Consider the following 23,829-nt stretch of genomic DNA (forward strand, 5'->3'; position numbering starts at 1 on the left):
AGAGGCCAGAGGTCTGAAATGAAGGTGCTGTGAGAGCCACACTCCCTCTGAAACCTCCAGGAGGATCCTTCCTCGCCTCTTCCACCCTTCAGCGGCCCGTGTTCCACGGCTCGTGGCAGCAGCTCTGCAATCTTCTGCCTCCGCCCTCACAAGCCTTCTTGCCTCTGGATGCAATTTCCCTCTTCTTAGAAGGACTCCAGGCATAGTGAACGTGAACGAGGGCCCGTTCTAATGGCCTCATCCTAATTTATATGTTAATCACCTGCAAAAACCCCCTTTCAAATAAAGTCTCATTCACAGGTAAGAAGTGTAGGGAGTGTGGAACTTCGACCATTTTTTTGGAGAATCCAATTCCATCGCACTGTTCATCTTTGTGTCCTCGACACCCAGCCCAGTCCCTGGAAAGTACACAGAAACGAGTTGACTGCTTTCTGGTCCCAGCACTAACCCTGTGGAAACATGGTTCTTAGCCATGGCTCTCTGTTTCTTTATTCACAAGTTGAGAATTTGCGTCCTATTTTCTCAAATTCTCCCCTCACGCTGTTGCATCCTTCCTCTTCCCCTCCCCAGCACAGTGGAGGTCACTGCAGAGTTACCCCCTACAAAGAGCTCCCCAGAAGAAGGCCAGCAGAGCTGCAGGGCACCCCCCTCCAGGACCAGGCCTCTGGCTCATGGAAAAGACGCTGGGAGCCTGGGGTTACAGAGCAAACTGGTCTTTGTCGTACATTCATCAGCAACTTCACTGCCAGGTCAGAGTATATCAAAACACAGAGGCCCTGGCAGACGCCCCAAAGCCTGGTGATATCCGATTGGTCCGTGACCAGCCATGGGTTGGCAGAGAGGGCTTCCTGTCAACAGGAAGTAAAGGACAGGGATTAAATTATTTTCAAAGTAGGTAGTGGAAGAAAGAGATGAGTGAGATTCCAATTAACCATTCCAAGGCCAGGCTAAAATACAGTTCCACCAAAGCACCTTCTTCTACCGGGGAAGCTCAGCCAGTGAATAGCTAACCCCTTCCTCCGGTCTGGGCGCACGAGCCGTGCAATGAGAAACAGTGCGGGCTTCTAAGAACTCCCTGTGGTTAAGCCCGAAGGACACAGCTTAACTCTCAGGTGGCCCCTCTGCTCATCTCACAGCGAGTCACAGTTAATGAACCAAGCAAAGTCACGACTCTGTTTCAACATCACAGCTCAGCTGTCCATCGGCCTTTGTTCGTTCCACATTTTAAATGACGTTGACGGAACTGTGGGGTTATCAGGATGGGCTGGTTCACCGTCTTGAAAGGAACGAGAGACAGCTGGTGCTTCATCAGTAATCGCGCTCACTGGCCCCATTTTGGCTGAAGGGAGAGCGGAGGGAGGAGAACGGGTGAACCAGATTCTCACTCCGCTCCTCTGTCAGTGTCTGTAGCTCTACTCGGTAACCTTAGTGGCCCCCATAAATGTAAAAAGGTGCCTAGAAACAGAAAGACACTGGCCATGAGCTGAATACACCAAAATCAGCTCTTATAGGAAAACAGGGAAAGCAAAAGAAAATAAACAGCCAAGAAACAGGAATATTTAAGAGCACATGTATTTGCCTGAAGGTTTTAGAAGAGACAAACGGATTTACAAATTATGTAAGTGAAGTCTGAGTAGATGAAGAGGCGTTGGCCAATAAAAAGTGGTTCCAAATGATTTCTTCAGCCAGTCTAGTGTTTAGCACAGTAAAAATTGCAAACCCTGAGTGCAAACTAGCAATATTGTTCTGCTAGGGTTTATTGGCGGGCGGGGCGGGGGCGGGTAGTTCAAAGAGGCAGGAAAAGACACTAGTAATGCACTGAGAACCCTAACAAGTTGGTGATGTGTGAAAAGATGCAATATTGATTGAACTCACGAACTCGGTTGGGCTGCTGCTTCTGTTTATGTCAATTCAGTACTCGAGGTAGGAAATCACGATCCGGGATTTAACTCTTTGCATTCATCAGCAGGCTGCTCCTCTGCGGTATGCAGAACCTTGTTTATACAAGAATCTTGGAACCCTCCACAAAGAGGTTCTAGCGTGAATAGGGCAGCAGGGGCTAGATGAGGGCAGAGATGCACATTTCACCTCCATGTAATTAACCCTGTCATCTACCATGTCATGATGAACAGGCTTTTTCTGAGCTGGGCATTTGTGAAGTAGGGATAAGAGGATGAGGCAGCTCCAGGATGACTCCCGCAAGTCACTGAGCATGCGACTCTGCAGGCCCATGGGTTTGTGCAGGTTCTGCACTACTCCCCCATGTAAGCTGCTCCATGGGCGTCCCTGTGCCCTCTGTGTGCCAGAGTCTTCGAGGAAGTGATCACGCGTCACTGTTTAGCTGCCCGTTCCCTCTAGGACCAGCACTGGGCTGTGCTCAAGCGGCATTGAGCCAATGTGCTGTGCCCCACTGAGGACGTCCTCTCGCTGATCAGCCCTCTCACACCCCGCGTGCTGCAGAGCGGCAACCAAGCTTCGTCAAAAACCCTGGAGCCACAGGCCAGTCTGAGGTCCCCATCACTGAGAAGTTTGACTACTGAAGGTCCCCATAGCATACTCTGGGCCCTACTGGAGCTTATGGCAGAGCATCTAAGATGCATCAAGCCACTGAAGGGCTGAGTCAAGAAAGCTTGCAGTGTGGCCTAACGGGCTGGCCCACATGGGCAGCTCTGGCTACAGGCTGGTTTGGGCATTCATCTTTATTTGGAAACCAAATGTTGAATTGCTTTGTTGAATAGTCAGAAGTCAAGGATATCTCTTCTCAATGATGGCTGAAAAGGTACAGATGATAGATAGATAGATAGACAGACAGGCAGACAGACAGAGGAATAACTCATGGGGGCAGAAGAAATGGAACAGTATTACACCAGGGAAGCTATTAATAGTACCCAATTGTTTTTAAGCCCCAGTAGGTACAAGAATCACTGGAGAACTTAAGAAAAATGCAAACTCATGGATCCCACCCTCAGACATTCTGATTCAGCGAGTCTGGGCTGAGAAGCAGGATTTTATATTCTAAACAAACACTGGGTGCTTCTACTTAAGCTAGTCCAGGAACCACACTTTGCAAAACATTGCCCTAAACCCTAATCCAGCAAATCTTGCTCAGGATGGTGCAAACTGGCCAAGGTCAAAGCTGACGCCTCCACTGTGCCCCACAGCATTCCCCTTCCCTTTGCCGAGGCTTCCATCCGGAGCATTTCAGTGGTGTGAGGGGCACAAAGCAGTCATGGTTGCATCCTCCAGCTCCGGGGCAGGACACAGCTCCTCTTCCCACCCTCATCCTGGAGTTCCCAGCGGCTCATCCAGCCAGATAGAGGCTACAGGGCAGGAGCTGGGTGCAAAGGTCCTAGGCCATCACCAGCACGGAGGGTGCGTGGCCTCCTCACTGCACATGGCTTTCCTCGAGGCCATGCAGCAGGGGGAGGCATGACTGGCAACAGGCCCGCCCAAGCCCAGTCCCATCTCTGCAAACGTTGTGACTGCCCAGCTGCCCTGGCTCTATTTTTAGTTTGTCTCCAGTGACTATGCAGGCTTTCTGGAGCACCTCTCCCCAGAGGGCCAGCGACATGTGCATTCTGACAGAAATGCCCCACTCAGTAGCAACCATCTGAACTCCTCCAGCCTGCCTCAGTGTCCCCAAAGGCTTCTGCCTTGGGTCCATCTGTCTGACGTCTTCCCTCCCCACCGGCCTCCTGCTCTGTCATTGGCTTGAAACAGTTCGAGAGATGCACAACATGCCAGCCAGCCTTGATTAAAGCATGTCTATGGGATCTATGAACTTTAGCATTAATAGGGAAGCTGCTTTTTCTTAGAGTGACATAAAGAAGAAAGAACATGCTTGCTACTAAAGTCTCGGCAGAATACCACGCACAGCTATGCTCCCAGCGAGTGATTTCCGAAAACCATTCCATTGCCTTCATGATCAGCCATGCCTTACAAGAGGCATGGAGGCTCAGAGCAGGGAGCCGAGTCAGGGTGCCAACAGGCCAGGACTCTGACCTTTACGGCCCTTTGTTACTTTTAAAGGTCAGCATGGCCTCAGGATAGAATCTGCCTTCAGTCCTTCCCTTTCCTCTCCTTTGCATCCTCCTCCCTCCACCTCCAAGACCCTGTAGCTGCGCCCATAAAGGTGACACAAAATGCCTAAGACTGAAACCAAGCAAGGCAACATCTTCATGGTCCAAGGGCCGTGTTCCCTTCCCCAGTACGCAGCCATCAACTGAATTCAATTGATAAATTACTTAGTAGTTCTAGGTCTCCACTACCAGCCACTACCCACTGGCCCTAGGCTGTCCCCTAAAATGGATTCTTCCTTCCTGGTGTCCCAAAGCCTAGACGGGCTGTTGACAGGAAGAGGGTAGTGGGGACATTCAAGATCATCAGAGCCCGAGAGAGGAGGTTCGCAGTAATTGCCTCCAACACCCTAGGCCACGGTTCTGTTTATGATATGGGCTGGAGGCTGTGGTCCCCAAAACGACTCACTCGAATTCAATGAAGAGACAAGCTGCTTGGGCACCAGGGGTCCCTGGAGGCCACCAAATGACCCCAGTCACAGGACAGCCAGCGCCGCAGTGTCTTTCAATGAGAGTTACTCCTCAGAATCCAAGATGTCCTTGGCAATGGCAGTCCCTGGACACCACAATCCTCTGAGGCTGGGGTGAGGAAGTAGACATGATTCCCCATGGACGTGCTGCCCTCTGCTGAGATACACCTGGGCTATGACCAGACTCACCATTTCCCCAAGAACCAGCCCGTTATCCCAAATACCTCCACATCAGCGCCTGCTAACTCAACCCCCTGCCGTCCACTAGGTTGGCCTTCTCACGTCCCACGTCTGCCCTTCTGCATTCTCTCATTGCAACTGCAGTTCAGGCTCTCGGACCCTTACCCTGGGCTTTTGCCAAAGGACTTGGGTTGGTTCCCTTGACACCAGCCCCTTTCCCATCACTCCACTCTGCACCGGAGCGTTGTTTTCTTTACCTTTAATGGCTTCTTAGTTCAGTCCCCCAACAGAGACACTCAGACAGGAACGTAGGTTCAGGAGTTTATCCCAGGAAGTGCGGGCAAGGGAATGGGGAAGCTGAGGCAGGAACTGGCCACAAGGACCAGTAAGGTACATTATTGAGTGAGTTACACTGTGGATCCCCACCCTGCTAGGGATCCCCCTGAGGCACCCTGCAGAACCCAGGTCAGAACTTCCCACTGAGAAGCAGGGTGGCTGGGCCATTGGCCACCAACTAGACCTCTCCTGGGTTGGGGGTTGCCCCTCAGGGCATAATCCCAGCACTTCCAGGGGTTCCCGCACTAGGCTGAGCAAGCTGCCAGGGTCTGAGAGGATTCCTTCAGGTGAGGAGGGAGACATGAGTAAGACGCTGTCCACCGAGGCTGCAGGTGGGCTGGGCCCCGGGCACCAGAAGGAGGCTATCCACAGCGTCCACCGAAGCTTCTTCATGCCTTAAGGAGGGGGTCCTCACTCCTTGGGCCTGGCCTTCAAGGCAACATTGCCAGATCAAATACAGGACACCCCCATTAATCTGGGATTTCACATCAACAATGGATAGTTTTTAGTATATCCCAAATATTGCATGGCACATACCTATGCTAAAAAATGATTCATCCTGTATCTGAAATCTAGATTTAACTAGGCATTTTGTACTTTTAGTTACTACAGCTGGCAACCCTATGTCCAGGTGTTGCCTGATCCGGTCTCAAACCATTTTCTATGACCCTGGCTCTCAAATCCTTTCTCCAGGAGGTGTGGCTCTTCAGCCGGAAGCAGCCATCCCTCCTGCCTGATTCTGTGGGGTGCTCCCACTGGTTCCTTAGTGAGAGTATCACCCCCACTTCTCCTACATGACTCCTGCCTGCCATCTCTGGGTGTACAGTCTCTCTGAACACATCAGGCACTGTCATCACTCCTGCCTCTAGAAGCAGGTGTGGTCTGCACTGGTCATCGTATGCCCCTGGATCATTTGCTAGCCTTTGTCTGAAAGCCTCATTTTCCCAGCAAGGTTATAACTGCCACCTAGCCTGGCACAACGATCAATAGGTAATGACCATTTGGCAGATGAGGGGACCTCCCTGGTGCCCCCAGCAACTGCAAGCCCTGTGAGGACTTGGGCCGATCTTCCCCAGATCTCACCCTAACCAGAGCCTGGGCACGTGGTCACCCTCAGCCACTGTGGAATAACTGAATGAATACTACTTTTGCGGCGGGCTGGCTCATGCCAAGAACGTTATGAAAAACTGCCAAAGTCACCAATAGCAGGAAGAAGGGTGGTCTAAGGACCCTAACTATAACATGGTTTTTCAACATTCACAGCCTGGCCTCACAATCCTTTTTCTGGTCCTGGATTTTGTCTCACATTACCGCTGGCACCACCCCATGGGCACACCCACACATCACTCACATCCTGCATTTGGAACCAGCCTCACCATGTGGCTGCCACACAAAATGGCCCAACCACTGGACAATGGCATGTTCTTGTTACTCTCTATACATTTTTTTAAAAACTAGGTGTCTGATGGATATGTATATGTATATGTATTCCCCATACATTTATAGGACACTTTACATTTGTCAGGAGTTTTTCCGGGACGGGTGTGATGGCTCACGCCTGTAATCCCAACACTTTGGGAGGCCAAGGTGGGCGGATCGCTTCAGCCCAGCCCATGTGTACCAGCTTTGGGCAACATGGTAAAACCTCATCTTTACAAAAAAACTAAATAAATTAGCTGGCTGTGGTGGCACATGCCTGTAGTCCCGGTTACTCAGGAGGCTGAGGTGGGAGGACCACTTGAGCCTGGGAAGGCTGAGGCTGCAGGGAGCCATGACTGCACTACTGCATTCCCACCTGGGGAACAGAGTGAGACCCTGACTCAAAACAAAACAAAACAAAAAAAACAAAAAACAACAAAGAAGAGTTTCCCATGAGTCATTTTATTTCAATATCCCTATAAAGCAGGAAAAACGGGTATTATTTCCTGCATTTCACAAATGGGAGAAACGGTAGTTACACGGTTAGCTCCAGTGATCACTGTTTAAGAGGTCTGTGGCAGCAACATCTAACGTGTAATTCAAACACGGTTTTAAATGTCTTACATGAGAGATGTAAACAAGAATGTTTCATTTTCAAATAGAGCACTTATTCCCGCATAATCGGGTCACCACCGTGGGGGCCACACAGCAGCCGGGGGTCCAGGTTTCCTGCCCCAGAGCTTCCCAGCCGGGGAGGGCTGGCCCAGGGGCCGTGTGGGGTATTTGGCATCAAGTGTCTGGAACCCCGCCCCTGGACTCCACCTTCTTCATCCAAGCGTTAGACACGTGTGGGCCGAAATTTACACAGGAGGACCTTAGCGGGGCGTCCAAAAGAAGGGTGGTTCAGCAAACACGGGGCAGTGCCCCCCTGGAATTCACAGTGGGAAGTGAGTGGCCTGCCTCGGCCATGCCAGCTGCGCCTGACGCTGTCGGGAAGGCTTAGCTTTAATGAGGGGTCCAGACAGCCCATTCACTGTGCACTCCCACCCTGCCCCGGGATAGCAAAATAACTTTCTCCACAGAGCACTCTGCTGTGTGTGTGTGTGTGTGTGTGTGTGTGTCTGTGTGTGTGTGTACACAAACACAAACATTTACTTGGTTGGCTGAGGCGGAGGGTGTGACCCAGTGGGCCGCCACACCTCCCACCACCCGACCCCCCTACGCGGCGGAGAGGAACAGTGGCCGCGGGCTACCTGGGCGCCGTCCCGAAGGGAGGAAGCACCACCCGGCCCGCCGCCCCTCTGGCTGGACAAAGTGAAGCCTCAGATAGATCCGAGTCGCCAATGTCCTCCCGGGCGGCCGTCGCGGCCGGGGCTGAAGTTCAATGCAGCCTGCATGGGTTAGGGAGCTGCGAGTCCCCAAATACCACAGAGACCCAAAGTACACTCCCGGGGCGGGGGAAGGGAACGGCTGCAGAGGACACCCCCGCTCCAGGCCCAGAAACACCCCGAGGGAGACTGGGGTGGAGGGGGTGCATTGGAAGGCGCAGCTACACAGCTCCCCCCACCTCCCGCCCCGCTGCTTTCCCCACCCACCGTCCCTCCCCTCCTCTGCCCTCCCCTCCCTCCTTCTCCGGCAGCCGAGCGCGGGCTCCACCTCCCCGGAGCGCAGTCCACACCGTCCCTTTTCAGCAAAACAACACAACGCACCGCCCCCCGCACCAGCACCCGGCTGGATACCGGGCTACGCCCAGCCGCCCACCAGCCGCGCCCGGCGCCCCCTCTAGTCTGCAGCCGCCTAGTCCCCGCCCCAGGCGTAGCCCCAGCCCGGGCTGCACGCGGGCAGAGAGAGAGATCGAGCCCCGGCTCCGCCAGCCCAGCTCGGGCCCTGTCCCTCTACCCTTTCCCCGAGCCGCCCGAAGTGACAGGAGGGGCACGCACGGCGCGCGCGGGGCGTCCAGCGTTAACCGCTTCGGCGCCGGGGACCGGAGCGACAGGAGGGCTGGGGAGCAGGGGACCGAGAGCTGGGACTCACCGGAATGTGCACGCGCAGAGAACGCCTCTTCTGGCTGGCATTTTTCTTGCCGCCGCTCCCGCCGGGGCTGGAAACATCTTTTTTCTTCTTGGTGTCCATAACCGCGCTTCCCATAACTCTAACCAGAAGTTGATTCTGGGTAACTCCTCGGGGGTTCGGTCCCCTCCTTCCCTGCCCCGGCCGCTGCCGTCGGACTGGAGCCGCGCGCTCTGTTACACCCCGAAGCCACCTCGTGGGGACTTCCGCGGGGAGGGAGAGTGAGCAGGGAACTCGTGCCGCCGCCGCCGGAGCGCCGAGTTCAAGCGTCCTTTCCTACGGAACTCTCGCAGGCAGAATCAGTCAAAGCCCGTCCCGGTTCTGGTGTCTCGCGGGTTACGCGTGGCTGAGGTCTCCCGCTGGGTGACAAAGTTTTCTTCCTTTTGCAAAGAGAAGAAACATTTTCCACCCTCTCGGCTCCTCCCACAGATTCCCAGAGGTAATCTGAAAGGCAGGTGCAATTAAAACCAGCAATTTGGAAAACAACCCTCCTAGCCTGTGCCCAAGTGGGGAATCTGGAGCCAGCGAGACCGTTCGTGCATAAATGTAATCCTCGGCCGCAGAATAAACCAGCTCGGAGCCTGCAGCTGGGTCCGTCCTCCTTTCTGGGCGAAAGGGAGGGCGACGGGGGAAGAGGAGGTGCAAGGCGAGCCCTCTGCGCAATTGGGCTACGGGCGGCCGCTGGCAGAAGTTCTGGCGGCGGCGCTCGCGGCCCTGCGCGCCGGAGGGGGCGCCCGGAGCCCTGCGGGCCGAGAAGGGCAGGGCGCCCGCTTCTCGCCCCCCGCCGCGCGGCGGCCCCAGGGGACCGCGAGGGGACAGTGAGGGGCCGGGCCTGGCACCGACGCAAGCTCGGGGAGCGCGGGCGGTGGGAGGCGGCGCGTGTTGAACAGGAAGTGCGCGGCGTGCAGCGCCACCGTCCCTCTCCCCGCCGCCCCACGCCGCCCTAGTCGCCGCGCCCCGTCCCCTGCGGCCGCTGCCGCTCGAGACTCGCTCCGAGCTGGTTTCGGACCCATCCCGCCTCCCGGCGTCTCAGTGTGTGCTCGACCCCTTGAAACACGCCCCCGCCGCCGCCCCGCCGCAGACCGGGCAGCCAGGAAGCCCACGGCCTCGGGGGGCTGCGCGCGGAGCAGCACGTGCTTCGCTAAACACCGCAGCCGCAGGTCCTGCCCCGCCCCGCGCGCGCACTCGAACCCGCCCAGAGAGCTGTGCGCGGCGCTGGGTGCGAGCAGGGTCTCCCCATCCCCACCCCCACCCCCACCCCACCCCACCCCACCGCACCCCGCCCGGCTTTTTTCAGGTTCATTAAGGTTTGCATAGTGGATCCGCGGTAAGTGCGTGTCCCCCCGCCGCGGGAAACGTGGGGCTTCTGAGACTGCGGAAAGAATTGGGAGAAGGAGAAGGAGAGGGCTGGAAGATCCGGGCGAGGGTTCCCCGTGCTGCCCAGGTCCTTTAGAGCCCCTGGTGGGCATCCGGTACCGCCTGCTGCCGAGGGCCCTAGAGGGGTTAGGGGAGGGGGCTGGTGGGTCCCTGTCCCCAGATGCGCCCCAGGATGGCGCAACCTCGGCTCCTGGGTGGAAAGTAGGGGGAGCGCTGGCTTGGGGGTCGCTTCCCCTCCTGCTCTAGTTTCTGAGGATGTGATGACCCCAAAGGTCATTGGCGCTCCCAGAATGCTGACGTCAGCTCAGCCGCTCGGAGTAATCAGTAATGCAGGGAGGCTACCCGCAGAGTGAACGCGACAGGGGTCGCTTTGGGGACACCATAGGGCCTTTACTCGTGTTGAGGTGCGTGCTTTCGCAGGACTCCCTCCTCAGGGGAGGAGGCATTATCAGCCCACCCGAAGGATCACCCCTTAGGAAGCAGGCGTGCACACCCTTCCTTTCAGCTGCTTGCCGGGTCGCTTTTCCAACCCAATTCCAGCAGCTTGCACAAAATCTTACAGCTTGGGTGGTTCCCTGGCTCACAGGGGTGGGTTTATATTCTTTCTCCTTCTCCTCTGCTCTCTGGTCCAGAATGAAGCCAGCCTGGAAGATCCCCAGTCTCCAGACAGAGCCTGACAGGGGCAGATGCTCTGGGAGGACCGTGTCTGGGTTCAGCACCAGGCAGCCATCCTGGCCCCACAGGTGTGGGACGCCTGGGTCTTCTCCTGGCTGGCTTCTTGCTGGAGGATTTCAAGAGACCCAGCAAGACTGTATTGTCCCACTGAATGCTCAAGATATTGGTTAGAAGTAGAAAAGGGGAGGGGCTAGTATTTAGCCTCTGTCCCCGCTCAAAAGTATTCCCAATTGTCATTTGTGTCGTCTCTTTAGCTTACAGTTTTAATCCTTGTCAAAATGATCATTTGCCAGGGTGCGTAAACCTGATGCAGGTTTGATGAGAACTGGTTTGAAAGGAAAATGGGGCCATCAGAAGGAAGCTGGCTGGAGTGAAGAGACATCTGGGAAGAGCCCCTGGCGGGGGCCCTCATTCCACTGGGTGACCCGGAAGGAGAAAACCGCCATGGCGCTTCTCATTCGAAATGTTTTCTTGACGGACAGTGTTGAGCAATTGTTATAATGTGTACTTTTGTTGATTGATCTGTGTAAATATGTAAAATAATTTGTTCTCTGAGTTAATTTTGTTGGAACAAAGACTTTAGTGCTTCCTAAATTAAAACATTTTACTGTATTTTAAGAGCCTTTCTTTTTTTTTTTTTTTTTTTTTTTTCTTTTTTGGTGCTTCTGATATTACAAGGTATAAATACTGGGTTTTGTCCGGGGTTCCTGGCTCAGCACTCCTGTCGTCCTCATCACAGTCATTGTGATAATGTTGGGGTGCTTTAGGCCTCAGAAGCAGGCCCCAGGAAACAATCTCTCCTCTGAACTTCCCATGCCCCCTCTTCACCACCTCACCAGCCCAAGGCCGGACTCTAATCCTCCCTCATCTGTCTGACTGTGGGACTTAAGACCCTCTGTTCCGAAGGAGCCCTGCCCCATTCCTGAGAGGAAGAAATCCTGCACGGAAAGGCCAGTAACGATCGGAATAGGCAGGCCTTGTTGGGTGTCCACACTTACTGTGTCAGTATTAGATCATACCTTTTTGTTTGATCACATTTCTGCATGGTTGTCAATTGTGCCTGTCCAATGAAGTCTCCATAAGAAGCCCAAGAGGTCTGGGTTTGGGAGCTTCTGGATCCCTGGACACGTGGAGGCTGCTGGAAAACAGCGTGCCTGGGGAGGGGTTGGAAGCTCCCTGCCTGTTCTCCCTGTACATCCCGTCATCTGGGTTCTTGGTAATATGCATTATAATAAACCTTTAAATGTACATTTCCCTGAGTTCTGTGTACCACTCTAGCAAATTAATGAACCTGAGAGGGGGTTGTGGGAACCCCAGCTGAGAGCCCAGCCTGTCGGTCAGAAGCTCCAGATGCCTGGACTTGCAACTGGTATGTGAAGTGGGATGGGGGGCGTGCCTTGGGGACTGAGCCCTCAACCTGTGGGATCTGCCGCTATCTCCAGGTAGACTGTCAGAAATGAGTTGGAGGACACCCTGGTGTTTCCTGCAGAACTGGTTGCTTGCTTGGTAGTGGGGAGAACCCCCCAGCACACACATTTGGTGACATGAACCTTCCGCGTTGATGATTGTCGTAATGTGAAAGCAGAGGAAAAAACAATTTGGGATTTTTCCCTTCAGGGTTCTATATGTGAATATTTCTGAATTATGGGGGTTGCTTATAAATGATGTCAGAAGAAGCTTACCTGCCATTTTTTTCCTCCTAAAGATATATTAACAAATTGATCACAAATCTGACTGGTGGAGTCTCAGAGTGGAAGAAACACAGTAATTGTTTTGATTTGAGGTGTTTTCTGAAAACCCCCACCTTCCCCTCCCATTGGTGTGCACACAGTTATATGTGTTATGTGGCGGGCCCATGCGACGTTGTCCATCTAGTGACCCCTGACATTCACTGTTTCTGTATGCCCTACCTATGACCTCCTTCTCAAAATTAACGCAGTAAAATCTGTGCTGAACAAAAGGCCAATACTTTAAGTAAGGCTCTGACAATGTCACTGATTCTGCCTTTTGCCTCAGGTGCCGATATTGCTCGGCTCAGCACCGTTACTGATTCTGTCTTTATGTAGAATTCTGATGTTTAGAAAGATATTGCATTAAATATTCTTTATCTTGGTGAGTGAGTTTTTAAAATTTGCGCCTGAGGCCAGTGCCTCATTCACCTCTCCCTCGTCTTCCGGGAAGGATGAGGAGAACTTGGCCAGGCCTGGAGCTGGGGCTGGGGCTGGATCTGGGGCTGGGGTCAGGGCTAGGGCTTGGGCCAAAGCACCTAGCTTGCTTCAGCCAGAGGAGCCGCCTCTGATCAGCTATGCCATGGGGGCAGGCCCCTTAGTTCCCCATCTGTAAGAGAGGTGGTCTTCAGAATATTTCTGTGGCCTCTTTAAGGAAGCGTGTATTTTTGTCCTGATTGTATTTGGTATGTCTTTGTTAAATGTATTGCTCTAGTAATTTATTTTTTATTGAATTTTACAAAGTATCATTCCACAGTAAGTTGGAAATTAAAAACAAACAGAAACAAATAAAAAATCACCCAAGGGCCGGGCGCGGTGGCTCACACCTGTAATCCCTACACTTTGGGAGGCCGAGGCGGGCGGATCACGAGGTCAGGAAATCGAGACCATCCTGGCTAACACGGTGAAACCCCGTCTCTACTAAAATACAAAAAATTAGCCGGGCGTGGTGGCGGGCGCCTGTAGTCCCAGCTACTCGGGAGGCTGAGGCAGGAGAATGGTGCGAACCCAGGAGGCGGAGCTTGCAGTGAGCCGAGATGGTGCCACTGCACTCCAGCCTGGGCAACAGAGTGAAGACTCCGCCTCAAAAAAAAAAAAAAAAAAGAAAAGAAAATCACCCAAGGCCCTTCCTACCGATGGTTTGGGATAGCTTGTTGCAGAAAGGGGCATGTTTAGTATATTAGTCTGTTCCCATGCTGCTGATAAAGACATACCTGAGATTGGGTAATTTATAAAGGAAAGAGGTTTAATTGACTCATAGTTTCACATGGCTGGGGAGGCCTCACAAAAGCAAGGAGCAAAGTCACATCTTACATGACAGCAGGAAACAGAGCATGTGCAGGGGGACTCCCATTTATAAAACCATCAGATCTCACGAGACCTATTCACTATCACGAGAACAGCCTGGGAAAGACCCGCCCCCATGATTTCTCCCACAACACATGAGAATTATGGGAGCTACGATTTGAGATGAGATTTGGGTGGGGACACAGCCAAAGCGTATCATCGAGGCGGCTTCCTTTTGGGGGTATCATTGGCCCAGACTGGTGAGCATGAGAGTTAATAACATGCAGCTTCTATTAGGTGACAGTGCTAAGGGCTCTTAAACATCATGTTAGCACATTGAATGCGGGGGAAAGATATGATTGGCACGTTTTATACCACACATGTGTTTGTGTCATTGCTGTCCCACTATACTAGTATCCCAGACCAACATCACCTGCAAATACTTGGGGTACCCATTTCTGAATGCTGTCACCTCCCAGGGCTCTAGCTGAACACACTGGCCCGCCAGGGTGAGCCACCTCTTCCCCAGCCAGGCAACATTTCGTTCAGAGGTGATCGTTTAAAATGCTGCACCCGGGGCCAGGGCCTACAACCCGCTGAGAAGTGAAATACCCAGAGTAGGAGAGTTAACATAAAGGAAATCCTCGATTAGAGCTTATGAAGGGGACACTGGCTGTTTAATTTCACTTAACCTAGTTTTCCAAACTTACTTGTTCCCTTATACCCACCATGCTTTAAAAAAAAAAAAAATTTTTTTGTCTGTTATTCCATATAAATGAAAATGACTTTGGAAACCGTGAGTCATCTTTATATAGTATTGACAATTTAGAAAGTCTTGGAATTGGGGGTGTCCTCAGGGGTTTGAAGTCCACGTTTACCCTGGGTGCTTAGAATGTTGCAGTTAGAAGGAAGCTCTGTGATCGTGAGATGGATGTCTGTGTCTGATGAGTTCCCAACCTGAGTGACAGTGGATTCCACATTGCAAAGAAGAAAGGAACTTTTTGATCATCAATGACATGCAGGCACCATGTTAGGTACTTCATATCAACTGTCTCACCTAATTTCCACTAAAATCCCCCAAGAGAATGATCACATCCATTTTACAGATGAAGGGAACAGAAACCTAGTTACTGGAATCTGCACTGACATTCATTTCACTTCTGCCCATGAGTATGAATTGGCTGTGCCCTCAAGGAAAACATAAAAAATGTGGCTCCCTCTGCTTTTAAGAACTTTACTGAAGACTCTTTAGGAAATGCCTTTGGGGTAACCTTGGACCGACTAAGAAGGACCAACCAACTGAGAACATCTTAGCTGCCTTGGTCTATTTGCCTGTGACACAAATGGAGAGAACAATGGTCTGTATATGCAGGAAGACGGCGGCTCAATTTTACAACTCTTAGAAAAACTAAACAGCAAAGTCTGGGCTCAGGACTCTGTAAATACTTTGATAACTTATTGAATACCAAGCTAAGGGGGTGTTATCTAATCGTGAAAAACAGGGCAAAGAGTCACATTCCAGTTTTTATTTCCTTTAAGCTTGGGCAATGATTGTGTAACCTTGTGATGGCTTTTGCTCCCTGGTACAAATGGAGTCATCAGTATCGATCCACGCAGAGAAGTGGAGGCAGGGCCCAGGACCAGTGGGAACACTGCTTTGGGACAACACATCTCCTGACTGCCCCTTTCTGGGTCCGTTTTTATTTTTCCGGGCACCTGTGCCAGCCACCTCCTTGGACTGTGCTCCAGGTAGCTCTTCATCCATGATGCCAGTCAACCACAAGGCAGTCCTCATCGTGAAATCCAAGAAGTACTTTGGATGAAGGTAAAGGTGAACGCTGTAGCAATGTTCTCCCAAACGACAGATTTGCTGTGCATATCTTCTCTCTAGAGAATAGCTTCGTGTCTTGGCCAGCTCTGTATCTAAGCACACACTCAGCAGTTCTACAGAATGACAGATTCCCCAAGAAGGGCACGTGTATCCACAAGTGCTGTGCAGTGAGGAGGTGCCTGTTTGACAAATAACAGAATAGGGAATCCCCAGCAATGATGCCCCCTTCCTGACTAAGGGTAGTAGTCATGTAAACCGCGTTAGTTGGGAATAAAGTCCTTGGTTCTGCCAACAGCTGCCTTTATAATTGTTTTGCAGAGTGTCCCATGTGACTTTTATCCTAGTGATCCAGCATTACCTCCCATTGGGGTGGAAGGCTTGGTCTCCCTGGGCTGCAGAATTTGACTCAAGGTCTGTGTGTGTTGGTTCTTGACTTTGTTATTAGCTCTCAACATGCGATAAACATCCTGATTAACCTTGGGAAATCCGAATACTACTATTACCTGAATATGGCTCTTGACTGGTTTCTGACCTCTCACCCATCTATGGGCACATGATTAAGTCATGTAAATTAATTGTAATAATTTCCTAAGCAAATAAAATTACTTTGGTGACGATATTGGCCTGAAAGGTCCTATATTGCAATGCAAATCTGACTGTTCACTTACATGTGAGGGTCTGTCTGAAGCTGTGGTTTGCCTGCACCATTGATACCATCCATTCCAGTGATATGCAGCTGAAAGCCAGACCTGTTCTCTAGAATGCCAGTCACGGCTTTTCAACAAGACTCCAGAAAAAACAGATTTGCATGCTATGCCTTCGGACTTGGTAGCATTTGTAGAGCAGAGCGCCAGGTGCACAGAGGCGGAGACCCACTGACCTCCAAGCCCTGCTAGAGAGGCACAGCATCATCCTGACTCTCTGCAGAAGCTGTGTTCCTCCCAGAAGCCCCTGACAAACCCTGAGTTAGACTCACGCATGACCTTTCCAGAATTTATCTCTGTCCCTGTTCACTAGCACTTTATGCCATAATCAGTAAATGCCCATTTGGTGCACGCCAAAGCCCTCAAAGATGGTTAGTTCAAAAACTCTAGGCATGCAGGTGGTTCTCAAGGACATAGTGGTTTATGACAACACTTCCTGTGCCATGTGGGACAAAAGGTAATTTGTAAAATGTTCCTAAATCTAACTCCTAAGAATTGCCTAAGATCTTGGGACAGTGAGAAAGTTTCCAAGTAGAACTCTGTACCATGGGCTTGCATAAGGTTCTTTGAAATCATTGCAACACGTGCTCCTGATAGCACCATTGTACGAAAGGTCTTGCCTTGTTTTTTTCTAGCTCCAGTCATTGTAGCTTTTTACCCTTTAGGTCAAAAAATAAAGCATAATTACAAAACAAAGTTCGTTGTTCTTTGACCTGCATGAGAGAACATTTTCCTGACACTGTAGAGCTTATGCACCCATGACCTGAAGGAGTTGCCAATATCTTACAGGGATGGATGCAGACATTTCTTTGGGTATCCAAAAGATAACTGTGTGCAGTGAGGAGTGGGTGGGGTTCATTGCCAAAGCACAGCATTTGCCAAAGGCCCCCGGTGCTCACTGTGGTCAACACTGAGGCCGGCAAATTTGTCTGTGATTCTTGTAGTTAGGATGCAAGGAGAGCAGCTGTTTCTCACGGAGCTTCAAGGAGAGTCCGTCTCAGTAGGACCATTGGTTTCAACCCTATTGTTTATCTTTGCAGGTTTAAGAAGCTGGTGCAAATTGTTCACCAAGATGTTCCTGACACATCTCTAGAATTGTGTCATGGTAACCATTTCCCCAAAGACTGACTTATGGGCCAATATGGGGCTGTGCTCATTTGCATGGGGGGTCTATTTTTGTGTGGCCCATTGCCTCTCCTCTTAGATCCATTCCCTGACCTGCCCGGCTATGGACTACCAGGGCCTCTAGTCCCAGGATCTTTCACCAACTGGTGAAAGCTCTAGTCCGGCGAGCTTTGGCCAATAGAAGAGAGTGGGAGAGTGGGGTGGAGGGGTAGGAGGACAACAGAAGCCAGGGGTTTCTTCTGCTGTTATTTTGCCTTGAGCAGCATCATGGGAAGCATTTCCTGCCTCTGTGGCTGTCGCCCCACTAGCCTGACCCTCCCTCAGTGGGCTCAGCATCTGCCGGCAGCCTTGACTGTGACCCTAGAGTCACGGAATATTTGAGTAGAACTCTGAGGGACATGGTGGGGTGAGCCATGTGGGCCGCTGGGGATAGGATTCCATAATAGAAGGGTGAGATCGGGGTGTTTGAAGCTGGTGAGAGAAAGAGTGGTAGGACTTAACATATTGGACGGTAAGGGCCTTGGCTTTTATCTGAGTGAGATGAGATCATGTTGGAGAGCATCAACTAGAAGAATGACACGATCTGGTTCAGGCTTTTAAAGGATCTTAGCAGCCTGGCTGCATGGAGAGAAAAGGCTGTGCAAGTGACAGGGAAAGAACAGGGAGCACAGTGAGAAGGCCATTGTGTCATCAGGCAGGAGGTGACAGTGCTCAGGCCAGGGTAGGAGAGGAGCAGTGGCGAGAAGGCGTTGCTGTTTCTGAATATGTTTTGAAGACAGCTCAGAATTTGCTGATAGATTGGATGTGGGGTCTGAGAGGAGGAAAGGGCAGCATGGGAGCACCTGGAATGATCCCACTTACTGGGACAGGAGGGGCAGGGAGGGGCTGGGGAAATAGTTTGCTTTTGGATACTGTAAACTTCAGACATACATCGAATACCCAAGTGAAGAGTCCAGAGAGACAGGGGTCAGGGTGACAGGAGATGCTCGTGTGGAAGTCGCCCACCTAGGGATGGAATTTGAAGATGTGACATGGGAGGAGAAGGTCTCAGATGAGAGTGTAGATAGCAAAGAGGTCGGGACTGTACCTCACAGCCTCCAATAGCTGGAGGCTGGGGAGATAAGAAAGAGCCAATGAAGGGACCAGGAAAGAGCAGTCAGGGGGTCATCAGGGAATTGGGAGAAAGTGTCCCGCAGAGAGCAAGGGAGAGAAGAAGCAGTGAGTTAGAAGAGGAGGCCTGGAGGCCGCTGGTTAGCTTGCAGGAGCAGAGGAGCGTGACAGCAGTAGCCTGCTGGGACTGGCTCAGGACGTCCAGAGGAAAGGACGTGGTGAATAGTGAGAACTACTTCTAGGAACTTTGCTGTATGGGGGAGCAGAGAAATGAGGTGGTGAGCAGGGAAAAATGTGGGTCAAGAGAGGGCTTTTTTTTTTTTTTAAGATGGGGATATGGCCAGGCACGATGGTGCACGCTTGCAATCCCAGCACTTTGGGAGGCCAAGGCTGGTAGATCACCTCAGGTCAGGAGTTCAAGACCAGCCTGGGCAATATGGCAAAACCCCATCTCTACAAAAAAATTCAAAAATTAGCCAGGTGTAGTGGCACAGGCATGTGGTCCCAGCTACTCAGGAGGCTGAGGTTCGGATCATTTGAGCTCAGGAGGTCAAGGCTGCAGTGAGCCAAGATCCAGCTACTGCACTCTAGCCTGGGTGACAGAGTGAGACCCTGTCTCAAAAAAAAAAAAAAAAAAAAAAAGATGGGGGATATTACAACATGTTCGTGTGCTAACAACCCTGTAACATTCAGGGGAGGGAGTCGTGTTGATGGGGCAGGAAAGGAAGGGGAAACCTCACAGACAAGAGAGAGGAGCTGAACCGGTGGCGTGGCCAGCCGCCAATAGGTGGGAGGTGGGACAGCTCACCCAGGTGACCGGAAGGGACCCCGTCGAATGCAGCCTGGGAGACACAGCTTGCGAGGCTCTTTCCTGAGAATTTCTGTTTTCCCCGTGAATAAGAGGCAGTACCACCAGTGGAGGGGAGGTTTGAAGGGAGAGAAAAGGTGAGATGGACTCTGGAGGGGCGTGGGAGGGTGAGGTCCATGCAGACGCTCTCCCCCGACAGAGGAGACCTGCTGTTGATGATGTTCTCTATCTTTTCTTCCAACTCAGCGGTAAGTCTTGAAGACTGTATATATCCGTTTATAGAGAGCTGCTTCATTCCTGAGAATGGCTGCCTAGTATCCCAAGGTACAGCACTGCATAATTTATTATCGTTGTTTATGTATTTATTGTATTTATGTGTGCAGTCCTCTACTGAAGAAAATGTGGGCTGTTTCCAATGCTGGAATGCCATGCATATGTCATTTCACGCGTTTTGAAGTGTGCTGAAGGACAAATGCTTAGATAGGGACTTGCTATAACAAGGTGTGAAGACATGATTCAGTTTCAGAGACAAGCGATTTGTTCTTGGGACGTTCATCCGTTTGCAGTCTCACCCACAGTGTATGAACGTGCTTGTCTCTCTACACCTTCATCGACACAAATCTATTTCTAACTTTTTGATATTTGCCCATCTCTTAGGTGAAAACAGTATTTCGCACTTTTACTGTGCATTTTTCTTGTGACAAGTAAGAATGCACATCTTTTTACACGTTCGCGTGTCTTTTTTGAGTTCCCTTTCCATCCTTGTCTATTTGTGAGTTTTGCCTATTCTCCTATTGGGTGGCGGGTCATTTTCTTATCTACTTACGGGCACTTTTTATATATAAAGAAATTAGCTCCTCATCAGTGGGTGGCAAATATTTCTTCCCAGTTATTTGTCTTCTGAGTTTGTTTATTATGCCTTTTTTCCGTGCAGGATTTTTTTCTTTTTATAGGTTTTATTTTATTAATTTATTTGTTAAGTCTATTTGGGGTTTTCTGTCGTATTTAGAGAAGCCCTTCCTACTTCAAAATTATTTTTTAAATCTCTCCCATATTTACTTCTGCATTTATATGGTTTCTCTTTTTTTTAACATAAAAATCATGTTACATTTAAATCGTTTTTTTTTTTTTTCTATATGGCATTTATTCTGGAAAAGATGTGAAGCAGTGGAGGAGGAGATTGACTTTCACAGTAATTTCTGTCCTATTTATTGATGCTGAGCAGGCAGGCCTGGGCCCTGGTCCTGGACCGGTGACCATCCCATGCCAGACTTGGCAGGCACGTGCCTCTCTGAGCCTCCACTGTCTTCATCTGTGAAGTGAGACTGCCAGGCGGGGTGATTGCCAAGGTCCTTGCCCTCAGACCATCGAGGAGTCTGTTGAGGACGCTCTCTCCCTTTCTCTCTGGACTCGGAGAACTGAGTTGTAAACCAATTTGTGTGGTAAGTACAAGAAGTGGCTGCCTCTTCTTCCCGCACTCCGGCAATAAATATTTATTGAGCGCATATGCTGTGCGATGAGTCACCAGAAATCCATCTGCACTGATTGAGCCGTCAAATGCCCATCCTACTGATGGCAGATCAATAGGGCCTTCCTCTACAGGAGCCTGGGAATGAGGACCCCATGGACATGCAGACAGGAAAATACCGGCTGAACCCACTCCCACCACAGAGTGAGAAACACAGGCGGGCAGGATTTTCCATTTCACGGTGTGTTCACGGATGTCAGCTCACTTCATTCTTACGGTAAGAATTATATGCCCCATCCCTACCCCACCACACACAAATACAAGGTTTGAAAAGGCTGAGTGACTTACACAGGGGTCCTGTTGGAGATCACCGGGCTAGCAGCCATCAGCGGCAGGTCGGAGCCAGGGTGTTGTGGCTCAGCATGGAGCCTCATGCTGATTTTAGGGGCTCTGTCATGGCTAACGTTAAATGTCAGCGTGGCCAGGCTGCGGCGCTCAGCTGTTTGGTCAAATGCCAGTTACATGTTTCTGTGAAGGTCTTTTTTAGATGAGATGAACAACTAAATCAGTGAACTGAAAACAGATCACCCTCCATCGTCTATAGCAGGGTGGGTCACATCCAATCAATTGGAGGCCGTGGGAGAAAAGACTCGGACGCCCCAGGGAAAAAGGAATTCTGCCTCCAGACAGCCTTCTGACTCAAAGCCACAACCTCAGCTGACACCTGAATTTCCAGCCTGCTGGCCTGTCCTGCAGATTTCAGGCTTGGCAGCCCCCATAATCACAAGCTAATTCCTTAAAGTGAATCAGTCTTATCAATTTCTCTCTCCTCTGTCTCTCTCTCTGTGTGTGTGTGTGTGTGTGTGTGTGTGTGTGTGTGTGTGTGGTGGGGGGAGGTGGGTAAATTTAAGGAATGCCTGCGATATACTCATATATAAGTATATGTATATACATTATACATACACACATGTATATACACACACTATTGCTTCTGTTTTTCTGGAGAACCCTAATATACTTTTCCTCCCAGGAAAGTAATTACTAATGGTGGAATTTCCGCCTCTGCAGAAGAAGTAGGGGCCGGGGCTGCGGTTCCTTTTGGTTGCTTCCCTAATGACACCACCCAGGGCTCTGCCTCTGTGTAAGCTGGCCTTGAGACTTTAAAGAGGCGCACAGGAAGGAGCCTGGGCTCCGGAATCAGACCCGCCTGGCTGCTTGCTGCTGGTGTGACTGCAGACAAGCCCATAGCCACTGAGCACAAAGTAGAGAAGGATGCCTAGGTGTTTGCAGGCAGCAGGGCTGGCAGAGGCTCCATGCACATTCGTTCCTGTCTCTTCCTTGATGTCAGTGCAAATACCAGACACACAGCAGTAGCACCGTCAATGTGGTTTGCTTTCCAGAATCTTCTGGAAAATTGCAAAAAGTCCACAATGTCCTGGGCACGTGCCCTGTTGCCCTCCGAAGCTAATACACCTGGCCCCCAGAGGCCACCCTCACCACAGAGGACACTGTGTTTCCTAGAAGGCTGTTCCCACGGGTCCAGGGCAGCCGGGGACCTGGCACCTTGGAGTTAGGAGCAGAGTTTCTCAGAGTGGCCCTCAGGCCCTGCTTCAGAGGGCCGGGGGAGGTGCCTGGGCTCCTTCCCCAGGCTGTGGTTGGGGAATTTGGGGTAGGGCATGTGTGTGCATGTGTGTGTGCTTGTGTGTGCATGTGCAAGCTTGTGTGTACATGTATGCGTGTGTGTGTTCGTGTGTGCACATGTGTGTATGTATGTGCATGTGCATGCGTATGTAAGCACGTGTGTGCATGCGTAAGCATATGTGTACGCACACGTGTGTGCATATCATTTGAGATCCACTGCCCTGGCCCTTTCTCTGATCCTTCTCCTGGAAAGTATTTTGGGAACCAGAAAAAAAGCAGTCGCACACTTCGCATCTGTCTTTCCTGCTAGAGAATTGCAGGTGCCGTGTGGAGCCACCCTGCTGTCACCTGACAGGAGTGCGGCTGTCAGGGATGCCGTGGAGAACGCCCTGCCCCACAGGGGCTCTGGGCAGCAGAGCAGGGCTGCCTCCCACCACACTGTGTGGGCCGAGCTCCTTCTCCCAAAGAGGGGAATGTGGAGAGGGGACGCCAGCCTACTTCCCCTTTCCATTTTATGCGGGTGATATTTGTTGTTATTTGGACTATCATTGACATGTTTGCAAACATCTTCAGATCTTTGCTAAAGAGAGACTACGCCATGTGAGGTGTAACGGTGGGGGTGTTGGTTGTTATAGGAATTGTTGATTTTATACAAGTCTTTCTCCAGTGACTTTTCGATAACTGAGTGACAGAATGAGCTCAAGGCCCGTAGATGTGATCTAGTTCAGGGCCAGGCAGAAAGAAGGGACTTTTATTCAGTCAGACGAGGGATCACATGGGATTTGAGGAGCGCGATCCTTAGCACAGCTGGGCTTTGCACTGGGGACTCTGGAGGGAGAGGGGACCCAGGGGCTGTTTGGGTCAGGGCTCCGAGAAGAGGGGACACGGGGCTGCTTGGGTCAGGGCTCCGAGAAGAGGGGACACAGGGCTGTTTGGGTCAGGGCTCCTAGAAGAGGGGACACGCGGCTGTTTGGGTCAGGGCTCCTAGAAGAGGGACACAAGACCACCACGGAGAGTGCTGTTTCCACCTGGAACTCTTGGAGAGGACTCCGTTTTGTGACAGCGGCCAGAGCTCCATGGTTGCTAAGCCAACTTGGGGATTTGATAGTTTGAAACAAAAAAAAAGACATACGCTAAGATCTCTAGAGAGAAATTCCTGTTCGGTCTTAAAACAAGAATAGTTGTCTTTCTCCTGAACTCTTGGTGTGTTTGTATCTTGTGAGTCCTAGAGCTGACTGGAACATAGGTCATCCAAGCCATGGCCCACCCACAGCACGTGCGTGCTCCTGGCTTGACGCATGCACACATCTGGCGTACACTAATTGATGTATCTTCCTTTTGGGGGAAATTACCTCTTCCCAGCACAATATTTAGGTCTCGTAGGGGACGCCAGTATTCTGCCTCCCTGGTCCCTGGCTCAGCCTATCATAATCACCCCCAGTCGGGAGACTTGGTCCTTGGTGGCCAATCAGAGCCTTCCTTGGGACTCTGGCACTGACAGAGCCCTTTCCCTTCTTATCTCAAG

The 23,829-nt window shown here is 51.2% G+C and overlaps 1 protein-coding gene and 1 long non-coding RNA gene across 6 annotated transcripts in view; one reads left to right on the forward strand and one right to left on the reverse strand.

Moving 5' to 3' along the window:
• The window catches only part of PRKAG2 (protein kinase AMP-activated non-catalytic subunit gamma 2), a 323,235-nt gene extending 314,118 nt beyond the window's left edge, over positions 1–9,117 (reverse strand). For all 5 annotated transcript variants that reach the window (XR_012433086.1, XM_074036390.1, XM_074036392.1 and 2 more), the window contains exon 1: positions 8,516–9,117. Coding sequence is in view for 2 of the 5 variants with exons in the window: in XM_074036384.1 (XP_073892485.1) it covers positions 8,516–8,629 (114 nt within the window). In the remaining 3 variants the exon portion in view is untranslated. The remainder of the gene's footprint in view (positions 1–8,515) is intronic.
• Positions 9,118–20,375: 11,258 nt separating this feature from the next.
• On the forward strand, positions 20,376–21,433 carry LOC123572226 (uncharacterized). The gene is made up of 3 exons (XR_006696606.2): positions 20,376–20,637; positions 20,798–20,940; positions 21,200–21,433. It is a non-coding gene; the product is annotated as an uncharacterized lncRNA (long non-coding RNA).
• The last annotated feature ends 2,396 nt before the right edge of the window (positions 21,434–23,829 follow it).

The sequence above is a fragment of the Macaca fascicularis genome, chromosome 3 (assembly GCF_037993035.2).
Source record: "Macaca fascicularis isolate 582-1 chromosome 3, T2T-MFA8v1.1".
Lineage (NCBI taxonomy): Eukaryota > Metazoa > Chordata > Mammalia > Primates > Cercopithecidae > Macaca > Macaca fascicularis.